General features: G+C 39.7%; 1 protein-coding gene across 3 annotated transcripts in view; it reads left to right on the forward strand.

The window, feature by feature from the left end:
• Positions 1-17,496, forward strand: part of trim62.1 (tripartite motif containing 62, tandem duplicate 1) — a 120,028-nt gene that overhangs the window by 67,835 nt on the left and 34,697 nt on the right. For all 3 annotated transcript variants that reach the window (XM_079844637.1, XM_079844638.1, XM_079844639.1), the window contains exon 3: positions 12,275-12,370. In XM_079844637.1, coding sequence (XP_079700763.1) covers positions 12,275-12,370 — 96 coding nt within the window. The remainder of the gene's footprint in view (positions 1-12,274; positions 12,371-17,496) is intronic.

Below are 17,496 nucleotides of genomic sequence, written 5' to 3' on the forward strand. Positions count from 1 at the left end.
ATTTTGCGTAGCGGTTGCAAAAACACTCATAAGCCTATATCTCCACAACGCTTTATCGTATTCAAACCAATCTTGGTATATGTCATCACAAGCATGACCTGAAGCAACATGCAGCGTTTCGGCGCAGCGCCACCTACTGGTCCGGAGATACAAAAAATGGCTATTTTTGCTTATAACTTTTGAACTGTTTGTCCAAAAATCATGTCTTCCGCACCATGCTTTGAAGGTACTCAAAACGTTTTGGGGCAGTGCCACCTTGTGGTCAGAGGTTATAACAAAATTTACAAACATGCTAATAACTTTTGATTAAATTAGCCTAGTTTAATGAAACTGGTCATAATACAGTCATTGGCTCATGCCGAGAACAGAGATACTAATTTTTCCATATTTGGTCAAACATCCTGTCCTCAATGTTCTTATTTGATCAAAACCTACTTTTTCAAACTCATCCTAGACCGATTGTCCAATTTCCACCAAAATCGAATCGTATCATCTTCAGACTGTGTCAACAAAAAGTTAGGGATTTTGCATCAATAGATGAAACCGTTTTTGTAAACCGCAGCGACGAAGTTGAGCCATTGTGCCAAAATTACTCTTGAGGCTGTATCTCTGCAATGCTTTGACATATTGGCATCAAACTTTGCATGTGTCATTGTTCCCTTATTCTGACCACACCACATCAATTTCGTAACTGTGCCACCTATTGGTCAAAAGTGATAAACCATTAACTTACATTATCAGTGACTCAATATATGATATTTCAGCCATTTTGCCTAATCTTCTTAAACTGTATAATTGTTAATTGTTGCAGTTGGTCTGACACTCTCAGACTACAATGCATTTTCAGCCTTTTGCTTAAAATCATCTAAAAACGTGATTAATTGCTCATTGCTCCAGTTGATCTGACACTGCCAGCCATTTTGGCATGTCTTGTCTTCTTCTTTGCGCTTGGCCCCGGTATTGCTGCTTGCAGCTATTTAGGGGCCAAGCACCGAAGGTGCGAAGGCACCTATTGAAACCGTTCCCGTTCTTATTATTATTATTCATCTTCTTCTTCTTCTTCTTCTTCTTCTTCTTCTTCTTCCGCCACGAAGTCTATGGCAGCCCATAGAACCGTATGGTAAAAAGTTGTGAAATTTGGCACACTAATAGAGGACAGTCTGAAATGGCACCGTAGCAAACTTGGAGTCTCAAACTCAATCCCTCTAGCGCCACCATCAGTCCAAAATTTGACTCATGTTTATGCTAATAACTTTTGAACCATAAGGGCTAGAAACAAAATTCTTTTTTTCCTCTGATTCCTTGGCTCAAGACAAATCGATTGCACCCTATGACGTCATTTTCCGTCATAAAAATTTTCCCGCCATTTTGAATTTTCCGAAAAACTTACTTTTACGAACTTGTCCTAGACGGTTCATCCGATTTGCACGAAAATTTAACCAGATCATCTTCAGACCATGCTGACAAAAAATCTTGCAAATCAAGTTGATTCGTCAAATCATTTGCGATAAACGCGCAAACAAATTTTACGTAGCGGTTGCAAAAACACACTTAAGGCAATATCTCCGCAACGCTTTATCGTATTCAAACCAAACTTGGTACATGTCATCACAAGCATGACTTGAGGCAACATACAGCGTTTCGGCGCAGCGCCACCTACTGGTCCGGAGATACAACAAATGGCTGTTTTTGCTTATAACTTTTGAACCGTTTGTCCAAAAATCATGAAAGTGGTCTCGTTACATTCAGGACGGCATGCCGAGTCGTCTGATATTCAATTTTACCATATCGGCCATTTTGGCTGTCGGCCATTTTGAATTTTGTCAAAAAATGCTATATTTTACAAATGCATTAGTATATTGTTACTAAACTCGGTATGTGACTTCTATGCTATGCCCTGAAGGTACTCAAAAAGTTTTAGGGCAGTGCCACCTTGTGGTCAAAAGATATAACAAACTTGACAAAAATGCTAATAACTTTTGATTAAATTAGCCTAGTATATTGAAACTGGTCATAATAGAGTCATTGGCTCATGCCGATTCAATTGCAACCTATGATGTCATGTTCGGTCATGATAATTTCCCCGCCATTTTTAATTTTCCAAAAAACCTACTTTTGCGAACTCGTCCTAGACGGTTTGTCCGATTTGCACAGAAATTGAACCATATCATCTTCAGACCATGCTGACAAAAAATCTTGCAAATCAAGTTGATTTGTCAAATCGTTTTCGATAAACGCGCACACAAATTTTGCGTAGCGGTGGCAAAAACACTCATAAGCCTATATCTCCACAACGCTTTATCGTATTCAAACCAATCTTGGTATATGTCATCACAAGCATGACCTGAAGCAACATGCAGCGTTTCGGCGCAGCGCCACCTACTGGTCCGGAGATACAAAAAATGGCTATTTTTGCTTATAACTTTTGAACTGTTTGTCCAAAAATCATGTCTTCCACACCATGCTTTGAAGGTACTCAAAACGTTTTGGGGCAGTGCCACCTTGTGGTCAGAGGTTATAACAAAATTTACAAACATGCTAATAACTTTTGATTAAATTAGCCTAGTTTAATGAAACTGGTCATAATACAGTCATTGGCTCATGCCGAGAACAGAGATACTAATTTTTCCATATTTGGTCAAACATCCTGTCCTCAATGTTCTTATTTGATCAAAACCTACTTTTTCAAACTCATCCTAGACCGTTTGTCCAATTTCCACCAAAATCGAATCGTATCATCTTCAGACTGTGTCAACAAAAAGTTAGGGATTTTGCATCAATAGATGAAACCGTTTTTGTAAACCGCAGCGACGAAGTTGAGCCATTATGCCAAAATTACTCTTGAGGCTGTATCTCTGCAATGCTTTGACATATTGGCATCAAACTTTGCATGTGTCATTGTTCCCTTATTCTGACCACACCACATCAATTTCGTATCTGTGCCACCTATTGGTCAAAAGTGATAAACCATTAACTTACATTATCAGTGACTCAATATATGATATTTCAGCCATTTTGCCTAATCTTCTTAAACTGTATAATTGTTAATTGTTGCAGTTGGTCTTACACTCTCAGACTACAATGCATTTTCAGCCTTTTGCTTCAAATCATCTTAAAACGTGATTAATTGCTCATTGCTCCAGTTGATCTGACACTGCCAGCCATTTTGGCATGTCTTGTCTTCTTCTTTGCGCTTGGCCCCGGTATTGCTGCTTGCAGCTATATTTCTAAATGCTCCTGTCGTCTGCTGTGTTCAGACTTAAGTTGTGTTTGATGTTTGCTATATTCAGAAAGTGTAATTTCTTGGAGCAGATAAAATAAAAAGGGAGTTCATACATATATATATTAGTGTACTATATACTGCGATAATTCCTATCGACCAGCTCACTTAGCACAGCGTTCGTGGCTCGACTTGTCCAAGATGGCTCCTGTCTGTATACGCGTCTTTATAAAGTATCTTCTTATTAAACTGTTTGTACACTTACACAGTTCTCAATGCTTGGGTTTGCATGTAGGGACCCTCATTATGTGTTAGTGTGAGGCTATTTAGAGCCTTGTTAGTGGTATTAACTAGTGATTTAATTTGACTTATTCTATGCCCCATGTACTAGCGTTATAAGCTAAGCTATTTTTAGAGATAAAACTCTTTACATTCGATTTTCATGAAAACGCATCCCAGAGAACGATCTACTCGGTAACCATGTGTTAATCACCCCTAGGTTCATTTTTCACCGGAGTTGTCCTTTAAATGTGTTGTGAACTTCAGTTGTTTCTTAAAGTAGAGATCAGGAGAACTTGGATAGGTTTTTCAGCAGGATTCTTTATTGAGAAAAACGTGCCGTCTTTCCGCTGAGGTTCCAAGTCTGACTAAAGCCAGTTGTATTTTATCTACATTTCAGGGGGAGGGATTATACAGCAGGGGAGGAGACATAGGAAAATAGAGACACACCCCAAACATTCCTGTCTCATCAGCCGTAATTCAATCAGCATAACTGTGCCATTCAAATGTAGCCTGGCGTGGCCATACTCAATTCTAGTCAGAATATGAGTCTGATCTGCTCCATTGAGCTTTGATTATGGGGCGTGTTTCAACCGAGCCAGGAAAGACCTCAATTGGATAGACCCACAACCAATCAGAGCAACGGAGCGACGCGTAACATTAGTTGTCAAATATCAACAGAACTCAACTGCACTGTTGCCAAGTCCGTGTTTTTCTCCATGTCCGCGGGTTGAAGCGACCCCAATTATGTGATTATATAAACCCAGGAATGCGAATTTTAGCAGGCAACCTTGCCAAAATAACATATTTTGCCAACCAAACGCCATTTTTTTCCGGAGAACACCCCGGAAAGTTATAGTTTTGGGCTATAGTTTAGAGTAGCAATTGTGCGCGACATTGCAAAAACACTTGGCAACCCTGTCTGCACGCACGCTGGATTAAGTAACGTTACAAGAGAAAGATGAGTGTAAACGATCTTTGGCAGTAATAAAATAATTTAAGGATTCACAGAGTACTTACCAACACGATCATCGTTTCTGAGAGAAATAGTAAAGGTGAGTGCATATACGAACAAGTTCTCCGTTTAGGATAAGAGCAAATTCAACCCAAGCGGCTTTGATGACGTGGATGATTACGTTACTGTTTCTCATCTGTCCATCATCGTCTAAAGCCCGCCCTGACAATTTCATTGGTCCGAACAGTTTCTGTTCGGGCATAATTCCTCCTCTATGGAGCGAGTCCAGACCGAATTGCCCGAGCAAAATAAAATTGTGGGCGGGGCTAAATTCGGCTGGCATCCAGGCTAATTCAAATGCATAGATGCTAATCCAATCACTCAGGCAGTATTGCTCTAAGCTTGTCATGGTAAATAGTCAGGAAGTGCATAAAGACAAAAGACTTAATGTCTCAAACACTTACACAGCCTGACATAATCTCCTTAGAATTTCCTCAAGTTTACTTCAAAATGTAAAACACAAATAAAGATAATGTTTTCAGTTATATTCTATTACATTGGAACCAATGTATAAATTTGTAATCCCACAAATGCAAACTCAAAGATGAGTAATGCCAGAGTGAAATAAGTTTTAGTCTTGCAATCTGCCTTGAATGACCTTCTTCCCCTCTGCTGTGTGGGATCCTGGGGAAATGTCATGTCAGACTTCCTCTCTCCAGCTCAGATTGATATAAACGTGGGCCGCCTCTGACCTCCAGTGCTCTGTGCTCTCCATGCAGCCAAAACCAGTCACACTCAGTCCTTTGTTCAGACATTTCCAGCATGCTAACCTGATTTGCTACAAAAATGATTCATTTCCAGACCCTGTGCCGAACATTACAGGCGCATTTTTAGTTTTAACCCTTAATCGTCCCTCAAGTAGGGTTTACGTTTGAGTCCCTTGTGCTCAGATAGACCCCAAACTTTTACAGAGCGATTGCATAAGGAAATTTTTTTTTTTTTACATGGAAAACTATATATCATTTTTTTTATTTACTTCTCAACTATACATTTATGCTGTGTTTTTGTGGGTATTTGGTAGTTTTTTACCTATTTACTGCACAAATACTTAACTATGTCATAAATTGGCTCATTAAAAATATTTTTTTAATGAAAAAATTACTTGAATGATGATCTTAAATAAATATAAATAGTTTTTGGACATTGCTCTGTGTTAGGGATAGAATACCGCCATCTGTAGGTTTGTGGAAAAACTTTAGGAATTATAGTTAAAGAGAAAGAGAGTGCAATGACCACATTATCCACTAGAGGTCCATAGGGAAGTTAAGCTGCCTTTCATCTTTCTTTTATTTGCCCTTTTCCCTCTCTTTCTCATGATTCTTCCATGTTGCATTTGTGCTCTAGTATTTGTCCTTCATTTATGTATGGAATATTTTCAGATTTATGCCAGTTTTGTTGATTTTATTTGCCAGTTTCAATAAAAATGCTCTCTGTTGCAGTCACACTTGTGTGTGTGTGTGTGTGTGTGTGTGTGTTAGGGCTGTCAAAATTGCTCAAAAATGACGTTCGAATATTCCCTCTAAAAAAAGCACGAATATTCGAACTATTCGAACATCTGGTTGCGCATTTTATCAATGACGCGCATTACATCAATAACAGGACAAATGAATACAAAGACACATAACTACTTATATAGGTAGTCTATTTAAGTTTAAACATATTTGACAACGTATAACCTACACAAAAACAAGTAAATCACTAATGGCTAAAGACCGCAGACCTCATCTCTCTCTCGCCCTCGCGCTCTCTGCGCATAACGGTTTAAATGAACAAACAACTTTTTGAGGCTGATCAAGAGTTTTGTGCAAGCAATTTAAGGTCGCGACTCTTGTCCCAAATATAGCAGGCTTCATTCAGTGATTGAAACAAATATTAATATAAGTTTTACAGCATATTATTGAATGCTCTGAGCGAGCTGTGCTGTGGTAAACATGGAACTTTTCCTTGACATGAAACGGTAAATAATCAAACGGAAGCAGTGCATTTATCCTTCATTCATGCAGTATCTCTTCAGTCAGTACCTCGATTCCATTGCTGGACAGAACTCACTGAAGCCGCCTCATCCACGACACTGATCGCTCTCACGTCCTTATGAATCAACTAAATTAATTTCTCCGTTATGGCCTCTTGTCGTGTTGCAGACACAGAGCTTATGGCGGGCGATGCAAAGTAAGGCTGGTCCAGTTTGCACATACAAATTAGTTGCTTATATTTACAAAACGAGCCTACAAAAGCATAAAAAAGCCCGTTTAATAAAGAAAAGTTCACGAAACTAAGTGAAAACTCACTAAAGTGTTTAGTGAAATTAGGAAACATTTAGATATCATACATTGAGTTGTATAAGTTAACGTTACATTTCTACATACATTTTGTTCTCATGTCACAAGTAATATCAAGGTTTATTTTGATCTGTTTTACATGATTCTTCTGTAGTGTGGTTTTCGGTGAAGTGTACTAAAATAAATATCGTCACCTGTGTACATTAGCCCACTTCTTCTCCACGCTTTTCCTGATACTTTATAGAACAATTACTCCGAGTCGCCATCTGTCGTTTCAAAGAAAAGCACAACGGCGAGCGCGTCAAGTATAAACACCTCGTCCGTTTGGGGAGGAGCGCGCGCAGTCAGCGGAGGCTTCAGGCGCGCTAGCGCACACTCGCAAAGCAGACAGCCACGCCTCTACTACCGCGGGCGTTTTTTCCCCCACATTTTTTTATTTATTCGAAAATTAATTTTCACCTTCGAAATTCTAAAAACTATTCGAATATATATTCGAATTTAGAATATTCGTTGACAGCCCTAGTGTGTGTGTGTGTGTGTGTGTGTGTGTATGAGACAGAGAGTTCGTTCCACTTTGTGTTTATGCTCTAGGACCAGACCTTGATATAAATGTGGAAATTTTCAGATTTATACTGGATTTAGTTAATTTTTTTTTTCTTTTTTACACTTTCCCATTCATTTTCAATATGGGGTCAATCTGACCCCGAGGGACTTAAACGGTAAAACAATTTTTACACACCTTTAGAACAACCAAATCAAGCCCAGATTTTTATGCATGTTTAGATTATTTAGGAAAAGTCACGGAGTCTCATGGCCCTGAGATGAAGGGAACACTTTTAAAAAAAATGGAGGAAAAGTCCAGTGGGGTCAGCTCAAGGGACGATTAAGGGTTAAGAAGTTGCTAGTTCTCTGAATACACTTTTGAAAGGCGGAGGCAGAGGTGGACAGTAACAAAGTACATTTACTTGAGTACTGTACTTAAGTACACTTTTTGAGTATCTGTACTTTACTGAAGTATTATTTTTTAGGGATACTTTTACTTTAACTTCACTACATTTGAAAGACAAATATCGTACTTTTTACTCCACTACATTTCTATCAAGGTCTTCGAAGTCAAAAGTCGTTTCTGTAGCAGCTTTAAAAGTCAGTGGATGATTTTTTTTCTTCTTTAAAAGTGTTTTTTTTTTTTTTTTTTTGCAAAATGTAAATGTCTGGGAGAAAGAGAAGCGCAGACATATGGATGAATCTGAAAAAGCCTGATGAACGAGCTCAGTTCAGTCTGGTTTTTTGTGCCTCTGAGATGCCAGAGCACGAGTATTGAATAGAACTTTCTTATGTGTTTTTTTCGCAATTAAACAGACAAATACACACAAAATGTCAATTTTCATTTTGGAAAGTATTCACGTGAACAAAGGTGATTATGTCTTAAGTGAACGTAAACAGTTGGGGGAATATCGGATGTGTATCAGTGTGTAGGATTTGTGCATTCTGCCTTAAAGTGACAACAGCTTTGTAAAAAGCTTTGTAACTTTTAAGTATTTAAATTAGTTCAAGGTGGTCGTATGGAGCATCACTGACTGGCTTAAACCACCGTGCATTTATACAACAATAATAAAATAATGCATTGACATAAAAAAGGAAATTTACTTTGATACTTAAGTACTTTTAAAAGCGAGTACTTCTGTACTTTTACTTAAGTAAAAATAGTTTTTAACAACTTTCACTTGTAACAGAGTAATATTTGACCAGTAGTACTTTTACTTTCACTCGAGTAATGGAGTTGTGTACTTTGTCCACCTCTGGGCGGAGGTAAATGGCACATAAAAAATGTATGGTCTATAATGATCCAATAACCATTTGCGTTTTATTCTCGAAGTGCACCGGCTGGTTCTGTTGCTTTAAATCGACGGCTCTCATCTATCAGGTATGCATACTGAAACCAGGCGGTTTGGATGCTGGGAAGACAGTATTTCCCTGAAGTAATGAGCTTTATTAAGAAAGTAATTGTTTTCTCTGCTCCTCGTCCTGGATGCAATCGAGAACCATGTATTTGAGTCTCACAGCTGTCAGATAAAACTGCTGGAAATATTGTGGCTCGCTTTTTAAGTGTTGGTGAACTGGGTCGTTAAAAACGGATTCCAACCGCATTTCGTTCATTTTCAATGAATCACCTCTATCAAGACGACATGAGGCTGGAATGTCAGAAGAATATGTTTTTTCAGGATAATCTTGTTTATAAAATGTGACCTGTTCTCATTGGTGTTCATTTCCTTCTGGAACAATACGAGCTTGAGTTAGTGGTTTTTCCTGAGGCTTGCTCAGACTTCAGCGTTAGAGAGGTTTGTTTAAGTATTAAACTTCATTGTGTAACTCATCTCTCACCATTTGTGCTACAGCCATAAATTAAACCTGCTTGTTCTTGAGAGGCGTGCTGTTATTAAGTTACCAAATTATTAGGGATGCACCAAAATGAAAATCATGTGCCTAAACCGAAATAAGTCATAATTTATTCATTATTAATTGATTAACCCTCTGGTGCTCTTCGGTCATTTCTGACCGGAAAATCTTCTGTTTTTAAATTTAAAAAATCACTGCTTCATCGGAATTATATGAAACTTGGTGACTTTTCTAGCATTAGGGATGTAAACACACAAAAAAATTGGGGTCATGATTCAAGCATGCTAATTGGTCGTAAAAAAAAAAAGTAGCGTTCATTGTCTTCGGTCATAAATGTGGAAATGAAAGGGAAATCAGCAAAAACACATTCACAGAAAAAAATCTATATTTCTAACAAAACAAAAACAATCTAAAACTTTATAATAAATAGTCTTTGCTGTTTTTTTCATTATATATTTTTAAATAAATCATTAAATGTGTTCAAAACAGAACTAGTGAATTCTCAAGCCTCTCCATAGAGACCTCTAGTGGTTACACACATGGTTGCAGGATTTCTTAAAAAATTCCAAAAGAGGGGCTAATCTGCCTTCAAAAAAAATTATTTTGAAGGCCTAGTCTCTATTTTAACCAGAAATACTGCAATAATTAAAAAAAAAATTACACACATTTTTTTTGTATAATTTTCAATGGCTAAAATAGACCATCATTATTGCATAAATATTCAAAAATACCATCAAATCATCTCAAAATAAAAAATTAAAAAGAAAAAATATTATTGAAGAAAAATAAATTGCATTGGTTTTACTGGGGTGGAGGAAGTTAAATTTTTAGGGGGGAATCTCCTCATCCACCACCAATGTGCAGCACCACCTGGATGATGCGACGGCAGCCATTTTGTGCCAGAACGCCCAACACACACCAGCTGATTGGTGGAGAGGAGACCGAGTGATGAAGCCAATCATATATATATGGGGATGATTAGGAGGCCATGATGGACAGAGGCCAATGGGCAAATTGGGCCATGATGCCGGGGTTACACCCCTACTCTTTATCAAAGGACATCCTGGGATTTTTAATGACCACAGAGAGTCAGGACCTCGGTTTAACGTCTCATCCGAAGGACGGTGCTTTTTACAGTATAGAGTCCCCATCACTATACAGGCGCGTTAGGACCCACACAGACCACAGGGTGAGCGCCCCCTGCTGGACTCACTAACTTTTCGTTAGCTGAAATTTCAGTGCATCCCTAATTATTATTATTTTAAAGCCATATTGATTATATAATCACATTATTTTGGCCAAATTCTGCAGCCCTACAAACAAGCTCAGCAAACCTGGATTTTATTTTAAATATATTTTTTCCCCCAGATTCTGCAGCCCTATATGACATATTAATACAGGGCTCGGCATTAACGCTTGTCCAGGATAAGTGGATTTTTTGAATGGGCAAGTGAAAAAGAATTTAACTTGCCCGACGGACAAGTATCCTGAGTAAAACGTCAAAACAAAAACTAACTAGGGAATCACCAAAGTGCAATAATGATTCTGCATCAGTGTAAGTGGAGATCGATAGTGGATAATATATAAAACTAACTGACGCTAACAAGGTTGAGCTGTTGATGCTCGCGCAGCCTCTCAAGGAGAAAATCAAAAACAAATGAGCGCCGCTCACACACAGAAACTCACTGAACATACACGGTTAAAACTGTGCAGTTTTTATATTTATAACATATGATACAGTTAAGCAACATTACAATAACAAGTGTTGTTTTCCTGAATACCATCACGACTGAAAATGACGCCAGGTCCATAAACAATTAATTAACATTAAAATAGTTTCAAACTAAAATCACAGCAGAACCATAACACACCTCACAGCAACAGTGTGTGTGACTGAATGATTCAGCGTTTGAACGAATCGGTTGAATCAAAGATTCATGACCTATTCGTAAATGACCGCCTCATTCTTGAATGAATCAGCCGTTTGAACGAATCGACTCAATGACTCGCTCATTAAGAGTCACCTGCTGCCACCTACTGGCGGTTTAGTTTCATCTTTCCAACATTTCTTATTTGTATATTCAAAAATATTTAAAATAATCTCATTATCTCAACATTCAGTGTAAATGATTTAATTTGACTGTTAACAGCCTATAGTGTCTTATTCTAATTTAATTTAGTGATCAAATTTAAGAATATAAAAGGAAAGCCGAAGCATATCCTATATTTAATAAGATTATGGAAAAATGCCCTTTATAAAAAGGTACAAATATGACAAATATGCATATTTAAATATGTCAAAGCTGATTGAGCACTGATGAGAATATTGCTTCAGAATAGATTATATTTACAAAAATTATCCGGACAAGCAAATGTTTTACTCGGACAAGTGAATGACAGATTTACGTGTCTGAAGGACAAGCGTGTGAACGGCTTAATGTCGAGCCCTGATTAATATATGTATATTATACAGATGAGCTCTGGTGTATTATAAAGGGGCTGGTGCTTTTTGGCTGTTCTTATTCTGCCTCCAGGCGAGCAAACATGGCCCCGTCGTCCCAATTCTGCAGCAGAGACCCACTTTCCCTGACACCTCTCTGGAGACTCAATGCTTATTTATTAATTTCTGCTTTTTTTTTGCCTGTAACCATAAAGCCACCATTCTCTGTACCTTTCTTACAATTTGAAACTTTCAGTCAAGATCAAAACCATGCATGAAAGGATTGAATTATAGTAATATAGACCATTTTCAGTCATAAAAGTTTTTATCAGATATCAGCATTTGAGGAGCTACATGGAAGTTGAAGACATAGTCAAAGTTGAAGCAAATCATTGTCATTGTTAAGGTCTTAATGGAGCTCATTTCCATTCTGACACGCCAGTTATGTCCTGTATACTGGCGATAAGTGCATAAGAAAAGTGTGATCGCGCAGAGAAGAACAGTAGGATCACATTCATTGCTATCGGAGTTGTAGTATCTCTCTTAGGAAGGCTTTGCAAGTGGTTTAGACTAATGACTCTGGGTTAGAGGTTAGCAGATGAATGGGCCATAAATGACGTGTGTGTGCTGTGTTTCTCTTTCAGAGGGAGATGAAGGAGCAGCTGCTGACTCTACAGGACAGTGAGAAGGGTCATACAGAGGCTTTGCAGCTACTGCAGAGGCAGCTCACCGAAACCAAGGTAAACTTCTGCACATTCTGCCATTTATCAGTGGATATTAGTCTGAAAAGCTCCATAGAACACAGCTTGGACTTCCTTTAACCCTTTAAGACCTAAGGGTATTTTTAAAATTAATTTTCCGCCTGGTTTTATTTACTAAAAAAGCTTGTAAAACATCAACCCTGTTGTGCACAGACAATTGACACACCTCTTTTTTTTCAAGACAAGTTGCACTGTCAGTATATTTGTGTTGCATTGATGTCACCTGAATGTAAAATAAGTTATGGGACCATAAAGACAAATGAAAACATAAAACGGAAATTGAATCACTCAAATATTTATTGAAAACACACACAAATAAATAAAAGCTAAGCATATTTCCTCTGGAAAACAGTTTGTTCAAGTCTTTGGAGTCCTGGAACTCAGGAATAAACATGATAACTTATACAGAACCAAAACTATTTACATTTTTACAAAAAAAGTCCAGGCGCTTTTGGCCTCTTTGGATTTTGGATATTTACTGGTGCCAAGCCTCAAAACAGCTCCTATCAGGAACTTCTCCTCAAACTTTTTCCTCAAACTTTCTCCACAAAACTACTCAAAACTCTCTCTCTATCCTCAACACTAGCCGTGCGTCTCTCTCTCTCTCTCTCTCTCTCTCTCTCTCTCTCTCTCTCTCTCTCTCTCTCTCTCTCTCTCTCTCTCTCCTCAACACTAGCCGTGCGTCTCTCTCTCTCTCTCTCTCTCTCTCTCTCTCTCCTCAACACTAGCCGTGCGTCTCTCTCTCTCTCTCTCTCTCTCTCTCTCTCCTCAACACTAGCCGTGCGTCTCTCTCTCTCCACAATAACAGAGCTGTGGTTCATGCGTAATGACGCACACCAACGTGGATGGCGGATCAGCCTGTCATTGGTCAAACCCTCATCCAAAATGGCAGCTAGCATCGCGCTAGCGGCAAAAATGACGGAAAATTGATAAATTATGGACATCAAGTGGATATATCTTGGATGTAAGCGTTTTGATTTATTGCTGAACAACTCCAAAAAGATGCACATGTTCCAGGCTGGATAGAAAACCGTCTGTAAAGGCTACAAAGACACAAAAGACACCCCCGTGATGGCTAGCTCGTTAGCTTTCTGCTGGAAAAAACGGTAAGAAAATCGATAAAAGTTTCATGAAATAATATCGATATTTATCGGAGGTGCCGTGTGACGTCGTGGGCGATGCCGTCGGGCTCTGAGGGTTAACGCCTCGGGACTAAACAATGGGCGCCAATGTGAGTGTTCACACCGACGCGCAAAACGCCAGGCGTAAAAGCGTCATTTTTAAAAAAAACGCCTCGGGTTCGTTTTTTTATTTTGACGCGGCGCGTAAAAAACTGGCCGACCAATGAGATCGGCGCTTTTGTTCACGTGCCTGGAGCTGCTGAAGTGACAGTAAAACACGACTTGGTGGCGCTCAAGCACAAATCGGTCTTGCCGAGCACACACTGATACGAAGAAGAAGTAGTAAGTAGACAAAGAAGAAGATGAACTGCTAATGCTGCTTGCCAGTTAGCAAAAAGTGTGTGAATGGTTTTGTCCATAGACATAATATGTCTGTGGTTTTGGCAAGCACGTAAATACTGTCTCTCTTCTCCTTCTGTGTGACAAGCGAGTGTCAGAAGCGTAAGTGCCGCAGCACCATCTTGTGTACCGGGAGCGCATCTACTGAATGTGCACGTTCACTCGGCGCATCGCCAGTGGAAATCACTTGGGTGTGAACACTCAAGACGCGCCGAAAAACGCTGGCGATAAGCGCGCGTGATATTCGTCCCGGTGTGTACAGGCCTTATATTAGTCTGAAAAGCTCCATAGAACACAGCTTGGACTTCCTTTAACCCTCTGGGGCTCTTCATTTATGGGTCACACTCAGGACCTTCGGCTCAAAAATGACCCCCATAGGAAATGAATGGGAAATGGAGAAAAAAACTCTGTATTTTCATATTTTTGCCAAAAACATCAAGAGTGCAAAACTCACACACACACTTATACACACAAAAACAGACGCACACACAGATCAACGCGTGCCGTTCCAAAATCTAATTGTGTTTTTGTGAGTGTGTGTGTGTGAGTTGTGAGTGTGTGTGAAAGAGCACAAATGGGAGTATTTTTTATGACCCCTTAGCATGCTCGAATCATGCCCTCAGTTATTTTGTGTGTTTACAGTCCTAATGCTAGAAAAGTCACCAAGTTTCATATCATTCTGATGAAGCTGTGATTTTTAAAAATTCCAAATATGGTTCATAGGTTCAGTTTTTCATAGGTGTGTGTGTGTGTGTGTGTGTGTGTGTGTGTGTGTGTGTGTGTGTGTGTGTGTGTGTGTGTGTGTGTGTGTGTGTGTGTGTGTGTGTGTGTGTGTGTGTGTGTGTGTGTGTGTGTGTGTGTGTGTGTGTGTGTGTGTGTGTGTGTGTGTGTGTGTGTGTGTGTGTGTGTGTGTGTGTGTGTGTGTGTGGATGTGTCAATATCACACTCTTGATGTTTTAGAGTGTCACTCCTTCACTGCTGTGTACTTTTTTTCAGCATTGTGTTGCCGATTTGTAGATTTTACAAACAAATATTCAGAGAATTTTTGTGTTTTTGCAGATTTCCATTCATTTCCTATGGTCAGTCATTTATGACCGAAGAGCACAAGTGGAAGTAATTTTTTACGACCCCTTAGCATGCTCGAATCATACCCTCAATTTTGTTTTGTGTGTTTACAGTCCTAATGCTAGAAACGTCACCAAGTTTCATATTATTCAGATGAAGCTGTGATTTAAAAAATTTAATTTAAAAATAAATTCAAAATGTGGTTCATAGACTCAGTTTTTCATAGGTGTGTGTGTGTGTGTGTGTGTGTGTGTGTGTGTGTGTGTGTGTGTGTGTGTGTGTGTGTGTGTGTGTGTGTGTGTGTGTGTGTGTGTGTGTGTGTGTGTGTGTGTGTGTGTGTGTGTGTGTGTGTGTGTGTGTGTGTGTGTGTGTGTGTGTGTGTGTGTCAATAACACACTCTTGATGTTTTAGAGTGTCACCCCTTTAGCATGCTCGAATCATGACCCCAGTTTTTGTGTGTGTTTGCATACCTAATACAAGAAAAGTCACCAAGTTGCATATCATTCTGATGAAGCTGTGATTTTTAACATTTCAAAACAGAAGATTTTCCGGTCAGAAATGACTGAAGAGCACCAGAGGGTTAACAGCGTCGATGCAGTCGATTGTATCGACCAATCACGACAGGCCTAGAATGCTCCTCCACTCCCTTGTTATCAGACTCGCATTATAATATGTATTCGTTCTAGAAGTGTTTATTGCTAAATGTTTTAGGCCGGAGGGTAAAGTCTAGATTGATGGACCAACAGTGATTTATCAGGTTGGCATCCACACATTTGGCAGCTTGATTCAAATCACCATATTGACGTTTCACCTAGGGATGCACGAAATGAAAATTATTGGCCGAAGCTGAATAATAATAAAACACTTGGCCGAAAAAAATCTAAATTCACAAAACCTTTTTCCTGGTTCTCTGGACGCATTAAAGCACTGCAAAGGCAGACTAATGGATTAATAGACACACATTTGTAGCAAAATATTTCCAATTATTGCTAAAGTGATTGTACATTTCTCACTGCTATGGTGGAGCCGTTGCTAACCCCAGAAGATTTCAGAGAATAAAAATATGGATCAAGTCCACCGAATATTCTGCATTATTTCTAAATGTTTCTCTCCTTTCTTGCCGTATACATACAACATTAAGAATAAACGAATTCATTATGTTTGGAAACAATATTTTGTATTTATTATATCACAGTTTAAATGTTTTTTCATAAAAATAGATGGAATTTAGGATGGGGGTCCCTCATAAAATATTCTTTTATTTGTGGGTCCTTGGCATGATAAAGTTTGAAACCCCCTAGAGAAGCCTCAGTGATTTCAGGAGCAGCCTCAGGTGATTTCAGGAGAAGCCTCAGTGATTTCAGGAGCAGCCTCAGTGATTTCAGGAGCAGCCTCAGTGATTTCAGGAGCAGCCTCAGTGATTTCAGGAGCAGCCTCAGTGATTTCAGGAGCAGCCTCAGTGATTTCAGGAGCAGCCTCAGAGATTTCAGGAGCAGCCTCAGTGATTTCAGGAGCAGCCTCAGAGATTTCAGGAGAAGCCTCAGTGATTTCAGGAGAAGCCTCAGTGATTTCAGGAGCAGCCTCAGTGATTTCAGGAGCAGCCTCAGTGATTTCAGGAGCAGCCTCAGTGATTTCAGGAGCAGCCTCAGTGATTTCAGGAGAAGCCTCAGTGATTTCAGGAGCAGCCTCAGTGATTTCAGGAGCAGCCTCAGTGATTTCAGGAGAAGCCTCAGTGATTTCAGGAGCAGCCTCAGTGATTTCAGGAGCAGCCTCAGAGATTTCAGGAGCAGCCTCAGTGATTTCAGGAGCAGCCTCAGAGATTTCAGGAGCAGCCTCAGTGATTTCAGGAGCAGCCTCAGTGATTTCAGGAGCAGCCTCAGTGATTTCAGGAGAAGCCTCAGTGATTTCAGGAGAAGCCTCAGTGATTTCAGGAGAAGCCTCAGTGATTTCAGGAGCAGCCTCAGTGATTTCAGGAGAAGCCTCAGTGATTTCAGGAGAAGCCTCAGTGATTTCAGGAGAAGCCTCAGGTGATTTCAGGAGAAGCCTCAGTGATTTCAGGAGAAGCCTCAGTGATTTCAGGAGAAGCCTCAGTGATTTCAGGAGCAGCCTCAGTGATTTCAGGAGCAGCCTCAGTGATTTCAGGAGAAGCCTCAGGTGATTTCAGGAGAAGCCTCAGTGATTTCAGGAGAAGCCTCAGTGATTTCAGGAGAAGCCTCAGGTGATTTCAGGAGAAGCCTCAGTGATTTCAGGAGAAGCCTCAGTGATTTCAGGAGAAGCCTCAGTGATTTCAGGAGCAGCCTCAGTGATTTCAGGAGAAGCCTCAGTGATTTCAGGAGCAGCCTCAGAGATTTCAGGAGAAGCCTCAGTGATTTCAGGAGCAGCCTCAGTGATTTCAGGAGCAGCCTCAGTGATTTCAGGAGAAGCCTCAGTGATTTCAGGAGCAGCCTCAGTGATTTCAGGAGCAGCCTCAGTGATTTCAGGAGAAGCCTCAGTGATTTCAGGAGCAGCCTCAGTGATTTC

This window comes from Gobio gobio (assembly GCF_949357685.1).
Source record: "Gobio gobio genome assembly, chromosome: 19".
NCBI lineage: Eukaryota > Metazoa > Chordata > Actinopteri > Cypriniformes > Gobionidae > Gobio > Gobio gobio.